General features: G+C 33.6%; 2 protein-coding genes across 4 annotated transcripts; one reads left to right on the top strand and one right to left on the bottom strand.

Annotated features, from left to right (window-relative positions):
- The first annotated feature begins 1,117 nt into the window (after positions 1–1,117).
- Positions 1,118–3,093, top strand: LOC140805285 (protein ELF4-LIKE 3-like). Of its 3 annotated transcripts, none has more exons than XM_073161539.1 (2): positions 1,118–1,264; positions 2,540–3,093. In XM_073161539.1, the coding sequence occupies exon 2, from the start codon at positions 2,569–2,571 to the stop codon at positions 2,902–2,904; it is 336 nt and encodes a 111-aa protein (XP_073017640.1). In that variant the 5' UTR covers positions 1,118–1,264; positions 2,540–2,568; the 3' UTR covers positions 2,905–3,093. The 3 variants fall into 3 exon arrangements, with proteins under 3 accessions (XP_073017640.1, XP_073017641.1, XP_073017642.1); XM_073161540.1 differs by lacking the exon at positions 1,118–1,264 and adding an exon at positions 1,276–1,742; XM_073161541.1 differs by lacking the exon at positions 1,118–1,264 and adding an exon at positions 1,749–2,273.
- Positions 3,094–6,932: 3,839 nt separating this feature from the next.
- LOC140804302 (mechanosensitive ion channel protein 10-like) lies at positions 6,933–10,612 on the bottom strand. The gene is made up of 5 exons (XM_073160213.1): positions 8,884–10,612; positions 8,669–8,792; positions 7,986–8,279; positions 7,691–7,893; positions 6,933–7,392 (listed from the first exon to the last, which is right to left on the bottom strand). Exons 1-5 carry the CDS (start codon positions 10,251–10,253, stop codon positions 7,155–7,157), a joined length of 2,229 nt encoding a protein of 742 aa, XP_073016314.1. The 5' UTR covers positions 10,254–10,612; the 3' UTR covers positions 6,933–7,154.
- Between the last annotated feature and the right edge of the window lie 1,389 nt (positions 10,613–12,001).

Here is a 12,001-nt window from a genome sequence, read left to right as displayed (position 1 = left end):
AAATACCAACCACAACATGTATCTGGAGATCCAAGATATCAATGAACACCAATAAACTTCAACCGCAACATGTGCGACTTCTTCATCTATTTTCTTTGCAACAATGTCTGAGGTCATGTGATTTCTAAAGCTTGTCAGTTTTTTAACAAGTCAAGACCCAACATCCAGTCCTCTAGATAGCTGTAAGGTTAGGCGACAGAGATAAAACTTCTCAGCTGTTTAAATTCTCAACTACGAATCGAGTTGCTTAACTGAACTTTCATTTGGAATATTCTAACATGATGAGTCCAAACAGAAGTTAAATTCTTTATTTTGGTACGGGATCAATATACGTTTTATACCAAAAAAATTATCTTATATTTTTTTAAAAACAATAACTTTATTATTTAAAAATATTATATAATTTTTAATTTATATATATTATTTTGGCTTTTTAATATATACCGAAGATTTCAAATTTCATATATTTACCGTACAGAAATTTCGATGTACCAAAAATTTCGATAAATTTTTTGAGATTTCATCAAAAAACTAGGAAATGATACAAGAACCTAGTTTTATAAAATTAAATGAAGAATAAATTGGACAGTTTCCAACAAATTAAGGACTTCCACATCAACACTAGTCACTCTATCGTGAAGGTTGGTCATTTAGCCGACTCTACATTGACACAAATCTATGTCGCATTTGGAAGATTAAAATCATTTGAAATCGGAGTTTAACAAAATTCACTACACTAACAATAATTAATCGCAACTCTCTCCAATCAATAATAGACAGACTAGACTTGGTTTCATGCTTACTGGGCCAATAAATAAATTTAATTAGTGGAAATTTGAGGATATATTTTTTTTAACCATATAATCTCTCAATTTTCATATTTTACTATATAATTACCACTAATTTTGATTTAATTTTTTTATTATTATATGTCAAAATGATACTATGTCATTAGATTTTACGTCAAATTATCGATATATTTTATTTCCAAATTCTAAATGTCTCGACTAGTTATTATAGTATTTATTAATTTTAATAAACAAAATATAATTCACGACCCAAAAGATAAATAAAATTTTAGAAATGGAAAATATATTCTATTTGAAATAACAAATGTGAAACGAGGGTGGGAAGAAGGGCGACTGACAAATCTACATATTCTCTCTCTTTGTTGCGAGATTCGATTAAATCGCCGATCTTTCCCTAACTCTCTCAATCTCTGTCTTCTCTTTCTTTCAATCCAAAATGTTCCCAGCTTTTCCAGGTGCGTAACACAGATACACATACTCTGTGAAATTAATGTATAATACACGTATACATATACATACAAATATAAAAGAGTGATGTATACGTTTTCCTGTTGTGTACAAGAATTCATCATCCCCACGAGATTCTTGAAAGTGGAGTTATTACATAGTTGTCTTTAGAATTAAAATCTGGGTTTTTTTTTTGAGCTCCGAGGTTCTTGGGTTTTCTGAAATCTTCATCGTCCCGAGCCTTGATACTTGGGAGTTCGATATATTTTGAATTTTTTTATTTTGGTTGCCTGTCTGTGTGAGAAAAGAGTCTATTTTTCATGAATTTCTGTCCCTCAATTTCAGATCTTTATGCTGTTTTTTGGTTCGATTTATTGTTTTGTTTGATGGGTTTCAGCTACTTTGTTCCTTTTCCTTTGGGTTTTCCATTCAAGAATTTTATTTTATATAATCTATTTAATCCCCTCTGCAACTGCAATCTTTTGCGTACGGTTCCAACATTTGAATTTCCCATTTCGTCCTTGTTTTCGGCTTTTTCAGAATTTTATATCACAACCCATAGGTTGCTTCAAATGGTTAAAAATCCCTTTTTCTTTATAGTCTACTGCAGAAATTACTTCAAGAATGGCTGAGGCTCATATTAAACTGGATTTGTTTCAACCTTTTTTTTTTGCTGGTTTATGATTAAGTTCAATGGTTTCTGGGACCTTCTCTGAAATTCTGAGCTTAGCATTTGGATGGATTTATTTTAGTACACATTGTAAAAAGGTTTCTTTTATGGCAATGGGATCTGCTTTCAACCTGCCTCATAAAAGAATAATAATTGCAGTAATAATCAAGATTCTAATTAATATTAGGAATAATTATGACTATGATTATAGGGATTATCGCATAACAGTTCTTAGGGTATAGTGAAATGGTCAACTGTGTGATATCAGAAATTTACGTGTTTGTTTCTTGATTCTTTTCAGAAAAGAAGAACCCATCATAGTCAATGTGCGTGCGTGATGATATCAAGTTCAGATCTTGTCTCTTTTTCCCAAATTGTCTTTTAAAAAATTCTAAACCTTACATGTTTGTCTGTGCTTTTTGATAACATAAGCAAGTTCAAGTAAGAATATATGATGATGGGGTTTCCCTAAAATACTATTATTATAAATTCATTCTATAGGATTCTCAAACAACTCGACTGTGAGTCCACTGGGCTTACTAAAATCTTTTGTGTTATAATGACAGTGTTTCGAACTGTATCTCCATTCTTTGATTATTTTTCCCTTGTGCAGCATTGATTTTGCTTTAATTGGATCCCAAAATGGAGGGGGATACATTCTCAGGCCTTGGTAATGTGCCACAGTTAGACGGCAAGATCTTGCAGACTTTTCAGAAGAGTTTTGTTCAAGTTCAGACCATATTAGATCAGAATAGGCTACTAATCAATGAGATTAATCAGAATCATGAGTCCAAGATACCTGACAATTTGAGCAGAAATGTGGGATTGATTAAAGAACTGAACAATAATATCAGCAGGGTGGTCCATCTTTACGCCGACCTTTCGAGTTCGTTTACAAAATCCATGGATGCTTCATCTGAAGGAGATTCAAGTGGTGTTTTGAAATCTGGTGGGCACAAAAGGCTTAGGCCCTCTTGATGAAACAAAGGAACGGAAGAATAAGGGCCTTCTGTTCTTTATTCTTTACATCGTGGAGAGACAAAAAAAACTGTCAATTATGTTAGTTGAATTTTCTCTTAATGTTTTAATTGTAGCCTAAAATTGTTACTCCTACATTGTAATTGAGCAACACTCTTCTAAATCAACACAAGATATTTGTATTTTTCTTGATTTGTGGTTCATTCTCTGATTCTAATTTAAGTGGAGGTAAATCTCATGAAACGCCAAAGTTGGTGGCTTTTGCTCATTCATTTATGCAACTTTACAAACTTTTTTTTTATCAGTATGTTCTTTAATATGATTGATCTTTTTCTCAAGACACCAACTTTATTGACACCCTTTTGGACTTCCCAACTGAGCATTCTTTGTTCAGAACTCAAAAGCTCAAGGGAAGCTGTTAGCTGTGGATGGATAAAGTTTTCGTCCTGTGCTCGTTTTTCGATTTGTTTGTTCTTGGAGTTGTTGGTCTCACGTACAATAATTTAAGATGATAAATATAAAAATAAAAAATAAATTTGATATCAAGATTTATGTGAAAAACACTTAAAAATAATTAGAGTAAAAGCCACGGACAAGATGAAAAGAATTTCACTATAATATTTTACGGTGTACAACAACTCACTTGAGTAGCTGCTATGTATTCTGCTTCTGTTGTATATAACGTCACAACTGTTTGTAATTTTGAAACCCAGCTTGCTGCTCCCCTGCAAGTGTAAACACATAACCAGTGGTAGATTTTCTCTTATCAGGATCACCTGCATAATCTGAATCAACATAGCCCCTGAGCGTAAATTCAATTCTCCAAAACATAATGCAGCATTTGAGGTACCCTTAATGTATCTAAGGATCCTCTTAACAGTAATCCAATGCTCTTTTCCATGATTCACCATATACCGACTAACTGCTCTCAGTGCTTGAGCAATGTTCGGTCTTGTACAGATCATGTCAAACTTCCCATTACTAATGCATCTGGTACTCGAGATATCTCCATCCTCTCTGATGCAGTGCTAGGACACATTTTGGAAGATAACTTAAAGTTAACAAGAAGAGGGGTCGAAATTGACTTACTATATTGCATGTTAAAACGTTGCAAGATTTTCTTCAAATAATTTTTTTGGGAAAGCCAAATCTTTTTGTTACTTCTGTCTCGATGAACTTGCATTCCTAGAATCTTGTTTGCTGATCTCAAGTCCTTCATATCAAATTCCCTAGCCAACTGTGCCTTCAATCCTTGGACATGTTCTTTGTTGGGACCTGCTACCAACATGTCGTCCACATACAACGGTAAAATGATATAATAATCACCAGACCTCTTGAAATATGTACAAGGTTCTGCACTCAGTCTGTTGTATCCAAGGCTCATGATATAGGAATCAAATCTCTTGTACCAAGACTTTGGCACCTGTTTGAGATCGTACAGAGATTTGTTCAACATGCAAACCAAGTTCTCTTTGCCTTTTCCCACAAAACCTTCTGGCTGGAGCATATAGATTTCTTCTTCAAGATATCCATCAAAAAACGTTGTTTTCAAAATTAGTTGTTCTAGATGTTGTTACTACGCTGACTGTTGTAAGCCGAACCACATGAGAAAATATTTCATTGAAGTCAATGTCTTCTTTCTGAGCATATCCTTTTACCACCAATCTAGCACACATCGCTCCGCTTGGTTATTGACATCACGTTTGATCTTATAGACCCATCTGTTTCTCCCTCGTGATAGTGTAACAAGATCCCAAGTTTTATTCTTGTCTAATGCATCCAACTCTTCTTGCATTGCTATCATCCACAAGGATACATCCGAGCTTTGAGTAGCTTCGTGGAAAATCGATTGCTCATCATCCTCAGATAACAGTCAATATGCAATATTGATTTCAGTGACATAACCTGCAAGCCCATAAGAATATTGTTGGTTATGTTGCTGATAAGTTGATTACATGAATCTGGGAGACTTTGAAGTAAAAGCTCTGCACGTTTATTTTCTCCTATTTTATGCCACATGGAAGTGAGTTGGACAAATATAGTATTTAGTGTGTTGATATGGTCGGTCATCGACGAAGATTCCGTCATCTGAAAAGTATAAAAGCCTTCTCTTTAGGAAAATCATATTGTGTAGCGACTTGACCTTAGAATATCCCAAAAAATTTTGATGTTTTTATCTCAGAGATATTTAACAATATTCGTCTGTTATAGCCAAGTGTAAATTGACAACAACATTATCATTCATCTCATTCTACTTTCTATCGTCCCTAATTTCCTCCGTCTCCAATAGTCGTTAAGCAATTCTCCTTTCTTAGAATTACTTCTATCGTTATTTTCCATGTCATAAAATTGCTTTCATTGAACTTTGTTATCTTGTACATGTCCGTCATTATGTCTACAAAAATTTAGTATACTGGACAAAATAATCTCGCCTTAATAAAAAAATCTAAAGAAAAACTTTTCTGATGTGGAAGATCAGTCTAGGCTGCAACCACAGAGCATACTCAGAATTTTAAGAAATTTTAAACCAAGGTTATGATATCACTTGTTGATCTCACGTACTGTAATTTGAGATAATAAATATTAAAATAAAGAATAAATTGGACACCGAGATTTACGTGGAAAACACCTAAAAATTATTAGGGTAAAAATTACGGACAAGATGAAAAGAATTTCACAATAATATTTTACTTTGTACAACAACTCACTGTGTTTCCAAAGAGAACATACATTCTTTTAATATATGAGAACGAACACCTCACAAATATTATAGAACTAAGCACTCAAATATTATGAAATGAGAGAAAACTTGAAAAAAAATGGTATGAAATGAGGGAAGGAGACATTTATTTATAGTATCATTTTCATGAATTTCACAATTAATTAAACGCTTTCTTTCATCTTTCCAACCTATGTCAACCTTCCTACCTATGCATTTATTGGCCGACAACAGTCTCCTTTTACTTTTAAAAATATATATAAGGATTCATCATCATGTAAATCTCGTAGCATAAATTTATTGATCATTTTGGTTGGAGGAATCATTGTTGAGGCCTTTTTTTTTCAGTGAACAAATACGACAACAAAACCCTCTGCACAAAATTCAAAGAAAGCAGCTTTGGAGTTGTTTCTTTTCAGCTTCCAGTCTCACTCCCACTCACAGGAACAGAATCTCACAGAGACATGGCCTACTTCTTTTCATACATAGATATTTAAAATTTTAAATCAGATAAAATATAGAATACACTGTCAGTCAGTATATATCTTCTATTTTCTGCAATCCCATGTTGCATGGCCTACATTTTGTATTATTAAAAAAAACCTTAAATTGTTGTGTCTATGAAAATTAGATCATAATGACTATAAACAAATAGAAATATTCAGTATATGCTTATCCCTTTCTTTACTTGTTTGGCTTCTTCTTGTATTTCCTCCTCCATCCCAATTTCAGATATCCATTTTTAGATTAGTAAAAATTATAAAGTAATGGTGTTATTTATAATAATATATATACATTATAATTGAATGAAAATCACTATCTTATATACTTTTAAATATTTATATTATGCAATAGATGACACTTTTTTTTTTCTGGATATGAGTGGCTCCCCTTAGATGATGCTCCTAGACTACATTTTCCAGTGTCAATTGATTGGTTGGTGGACCCAATGAGTTACACTTGGGGGATGATGGCGTGATCGATTGCACTTATTCATTCATTCCCTTTCTCTCGTTGTTTTTTGTTTTTGTTTTTGGTTTTTTAAAAAGATAATCATTCTCTTATTGATTTTGTACATGATTCAAATGAAGTAGGTGGGGGTGGGTTTCAAGGATAAACCACAAGTAATTATCCAAAGAGATGAAAATAAATTCAGAAAAATTATTGATTTTGTACACGATTCTTTTTGCATCATTTTGTTTAATTTTCTTAATATTTTAGTCTTTTTCGCGCTCTTAGTCGACTACTAATTCCAATGCATGCAGCAACCTACTAGCTGTAAAACAATAACATATATTGCACAAAGATATAAGCTCAACTCCAGTTATTTATTGGTATTGCAATTTTTCGAGTCGCCTCAAATGCGTCAATATGGTCAAAAAATGTTTCATAAAGTGAACATATACATGTTAAAAGGTGAAGATGAAGAAAAGGAAAAATGAAAAAGTAAACAAAAAATATAGACCACAGTCTATATCCAACAACCCAAACTCATCTGTGTATCACAAATGTCTGGTGTTGCCGTTTCTGCTCAGGCATAGCTGACCTGCACGCCCTGAGGCAGAAGTCTGTACGTAATACCGAGCTCCTCGAATATTCTCTTAAGTTCGAAAACGAGATCAGATTTGCGATTGCCCCTTTCTCCAGAATTTTGAAAGTTCATTGTATGATTAACATAAAGTGCCATGTTCAACTTGTGAACATCAACAATTTCTTTAAGCTGAACGCTGAAATTGGGATGCCACTGTTGAGGCTTACTCTCCAAGTATCTGATCATCAAAATGCACAACAATTAGGTGACTGATATTGGGAAACCTAAATATCATTCACAACAAAAGGATCAAGTTAGTATGAATAACGAAGATATAACTCATATTGTCTAGTCAACAATTGTGTAAAATGTTCTGTGGAATTGAATTTATGTTGTTTGAAAAATAAATTCAATAGCGAAAAACGAACCCTTCTCCACTTTTAAAAAATGACTACACAGGTTTAAGCATTATCATGATGCACTATTCGAAGTATATATAGATATATATAGAGGTGAAAAGATTGAGTCTTTCGTACGCTTTTATTTTATCCTTCATCTCTGATATTTTCTCTACTGAAGTGGAAAAATCAACAGCGAAGTCCACTGAATCGCCCATTTCTGGACTCCGATTGAAATTGCTGATTGGTTTGGTGGCCAATACTGAATTAGGATAGTATATCTTTTCATTGTCAGGTTTCAGAAAGATTGTGGTCAAAATGTTCATCTCATCAACCACCATCTGCGAAATTTCAAGAAAAGAAATATATGATGATGGTATTAAATGGACCGAAATGTCTTTATACATATATACACATATCCAAAGAGAGGTACCTGCACGCCATCAACGACACAACGATCACCGACATCAAAAGGGTGCATCACAAATACGAATATCATGGCTTCAAAAACCATTTTAGCAGTGTTACCAAACATGAATACAACAAGTAACATCTGAGATGAAATAAAGATCAAGACTTTGTTGGTTGTGATTTCCATCAAAAGTAACCAGACTATAATTATCACAATAAGTATAATTCCTGACGCGATCTTATTAAGCTCCTCTATAGCTGTTTTGGCATCTTTTAGGGAGACTGCTAAGCATTTTCGTTCGTTATACGCCTTTACCTGCAGATAAATGAAAATTATTCTCAAAACAAGCTCCAGCCAACTGAGAAACTACCATAGAATCATTTTATATTTTTCGATGGTTTGTTCTTATTTCATTCAAAAGTATCCCCATTGATGGAGATTAACTAAAGGTTGTGTTTAGATTGAATCATTTGAAATCAATGCTTTCAATATAGGTAACTATATGGGAGATTCAAATTTGTTACAAATAAATTAAGGTTTGGCATCGACAATTAGATTTCAAATAGGCAGAATATTAAATTCGAAATTTAAGTTTCAAATTGATGTACCCAAATCAGATCATTCCATGCGCACACAACCCAAATTTATTTAATTTTTCTCTCGGTAAGAACGTAAAATGTAAAATAATAAGGAAAGAATTTTACCACCCAATTTCTGAAGGATGATTTGGTAATCCTCCCTGTTTCTGCAGCTCCTTCAAAGAGTGGAAATGCATTGTCAACTTCTTCTTTAGGCATGAAAAGTAAAAGATCATCCTGTTCAATATACCTAAACCATAGCACGATATCAACTCACACATTTGCACACAAAAATTATCAAATTAAAAGAAGCTAAGTTATGCAAAGACATGAATTCTTACTTGTGGTCATGTTTTGCAACATTTCTAAATATTCGCTTAGCTGCAGCCCTTGCCCCAACCTCACTCGTAATTTCTTTCGATTCTCCACGTTCCTCTTCAAGGCTGTCGTCAATTAACTCAGAAACAGTTGTCAATCCTGAACTACTTATAACTTTAATCAACCCTCCCATTGTCCAAGCCGAGACCTTCTCACGCCTAATCTTGTAAAGTTTATCCACATTAATCACCTCACCCTTCTCTTGTTTCCCAGTTTTCACACTATTGAAACTCAATTGACAGCTGAGCCTTGAATTATCGTCATTCACAGCACTATCAAATGTTGGAGCACGCGAAAGTGCCTCAAGAATGTACTGATGAAATATAGATTCTTGAATCCTATCAAAGTATGTTCTAACATGAAAAGATGAAGCCACCAACTTTACTAAAAGTGTCTTCCCCATCCACAGAACGGCCGCAACAAGAGTAGACACAATGCCTCTAGTTATATGATTTAGAATCTTAGTAGCGTCATGTGATCTTTTAACCCCGCGATTAAACAACAAGCCCCAAGCTAAAAGAATCAAGGCCAACCAAATTACGACACGAAAACTCTTTTTCAAGGCAAAAATAAAATACAAAACCTTTTTCTTGAGCAAAAAGTTCTTTTCAATCAAGAAAACCAGAGTATTAGTAAACCAGCCAGTGAACAGACGACCACAAAAGATAACCGATACCAAAACACACCATCTCCACAATTTCAAACCCCAAATCTCAAGGCCCTTCAACTTGTTAACGGTTAAGCTCGTAATTAAAATAGTAATTAGGGACACAAAAGCGATCCATTCAATCAGAATCAAGAATTTCACTTTCTTACCACGCTTAGCTTTGAGATTCTTAAAGGTTTCAGCTTCGTATACCTTATCATCGTCATCCTCGTCATCGTTTCCTCCAGCAGCCGCCATTAGAGGTGTTTTTGGCGTAATTGGAGCAGATGCTTTTGGAGTACCAGGATTAACTTTTACAGAAGGCGAAGCAACTTTAGGCGAAAGTATGTGAGGTGACTTTGCGGGAGGAGCAGTTTGAACATTTTCTTCAACTGGCTTCGTTTTGCTTGTATGTGGAGGCTCCACTATTCTTGACTTTGGCTTAGAGTAAGCTGATTTTGAAAGAGATCTTTGCCTGATAGCAGGTCCAAGGGGTGGTTTTGCAGAGAAATCTGGAGGTGGAACTAAGTTCTTCTGTGCTCTAGGTAAATCCTCCTTGGATTCAGAAACACCATTTCTTTGAAAATCAGCACTTTTTCTTGAAGTTTCCTCAGTGCCCGGATTCTGAATCTCGACAACAACATCGTAATTCACCCCCTTGTCTTTCAATGCCATTCCACTTTCCATGAAAATCAGATGAAAAAGTACGAATCTTGATTGTAAACTGATGGATTGTCAAAATTTAAACTGATGGATTGTCAAAATTGAAATTTGCCGCCTCCTCTCTTGTCTATTTTTCCTTAGTAATTTATAAACTTTAAAACCGACGTCCCTCGACACTTCAAGAACCGACAGCACTCCATTGAGATCGAAGTGTACGGAATCGCAGAGTCAAAACACTTCGGGCACAAAACCATTGACGTTATGGCGTTCAAGAAGAGCTCAACACTCCAAAAGCAGGAAATACTATTTTTATATTAAAACAACAAAAAAATCAAAGCAATATTTAAATATAAATTATTATTGTTTCAATGCTTTTTTCGTTTGAAAAGTTGAATAATTTTTTTTATTGATTAACCTTGGAAAAAAAATGGTATTCAAAAAAGTACCGTATATTTGAGAATTGTAAAAGAACCACTCAGATTATCATAGTATTCAAATGGAAGTACAGATGAATCAATCATTCAAGAACGGGGTGCTGTTGCCCTGCGAATTTTTTTATTGTGATGGAATTGACAAGTTGACCAATGGGCTATCGGATTAGGTAAAGTAAAATAAATAATAATAATTGTACAAGACAAGCTGACTGGATAAGGATAATCAAGATCCAATCCTGGAAAGCTTGGTCCGGGTTAGCATAAGAATAAAACCGTGTTGGGTTGCAACACGTTTTCTATTTATTTTTCCAAGAATTTATTTTTCTCTTTTTCTTGGAAAAATAAATCAAGTCGTAATGCAAAGCAATGATTTTTATCACAATTTTATATGAAGTCAAAAAAATTAACCATATCACCACTGTTTTGTCAAATCAAAAGATAACGACATGAAGAGTAGGTCTTTTGTAAGACGATTTTACGAATATTTATCTGTGAGACGGGTCAACCCTATCGATATTCACCATAAAAATTAATATTTTAGCACAAAAATTAATATTTTTTCATAGATAACTCAAACAAAATATCCGTCTCACAAAATACGACACATGAGACTGTCTCACATAAATTTTTGTCGGACATGAAATCTGATGTGAATGATATTTTTTAATGAAAATGTTTTCTAATGGACCCAGATAATCAAAATTGGATCGGAATCACTTTGACTAAAGCCCAATACAAATTGGCTCTCAGAGTTGAATTTTGGTCTTCTGTCTATGGATCAGACACGAAACTCGATAATATATTAAAATTACATTTTTTTTATTTTTCCCTTATCATATATCCCAAATAAAATGCAATCAATATCAAAATTATTAAGTAGTTTATTAAATTGATGCATAGAAAATGAGACCATATTTGTTGATGCAGTATAAAGTATCCGAATGAGAAAAATTCCTCCACAACATTATATGTTACACCAAGTATAAAATATCACGTATGAATTATAATTGTTTTTCTAATTCAACATATTGAACAAATTTTCGCACCAATAAAAACTCAATATGTCACAATCAATTATTAATGTAATATAGAATATATTAGATTTTTTTTGGATCGGTGTATAGATCAAAGTCAAACGTGAAGGTTGTGATATCATATTGAAAGAATTCGAATGATTGATAAGATCCATATGGAAGAAATTAATAATAAAAAAAATTATACTGTCCAAATAATTGCAAGCGTTACGTGCCAATAACGTGATTGATACAGCATAACAAATCAATTTCTTGATTACAATGGCTTGTACTCTAGCTATGGTTGCAATAATCCATTTCGTCT

The sequence above is a fragment of the Primulina eburnea genome, chromosome 11, assembly GCF_022965805.1.
Source record: "Primulina eburnea isolate SZY01 chromosome 11, ASM2296580v1, whole genome shotgun sequence".
Taxonomy (NCBI): Eukaryota; Viridiplantae; Streptophyta; class Magnoliopsida; order Lamiales; family Gesneriaceae; genus Primulina; species Primulina eburnea.
The sequence above is the reverse complement of the archived record's forward strand: the minus strand, read 5'-3'. Positions and strand labels throughout refer to the sequence as shown.

What these genes read in the sequence shown, in the direction of transcription:
- LOC140805285 (XM_073161539.1), top strand. Translation starts at nt 2,569, where the DNA reads ATGGAGGGGGATACATTCTCAGGCCTTGGTAATGTGCCACAGTTAGAC.
- LOC140804302 (XM_073160213.1), bottom strand. Translation starts at nt 10,253, where the DNA reads ATGGAAAGTGGAATGGCATTGAAAGACAAGGGGGTGAATTACGATGTT. An exon ending in CATCCTTCAGAAATTGGGTG is followed by an intron (nt 8,280 to 8,668) that starts GTAAAATTCTTT and finishes ATTTATCTGCAG; the next exon opens with GTAAAGGCGTATAACGAACG. An exon ending in ATGAAGGATAAAATAAAAGC is followed by an intron (nt 7,393 to 7,690) that starts GTACGAAAGACT and finishes TTTGATGATCAG; the next exon opens with ATACTTGGAGAGTAAGCCTC.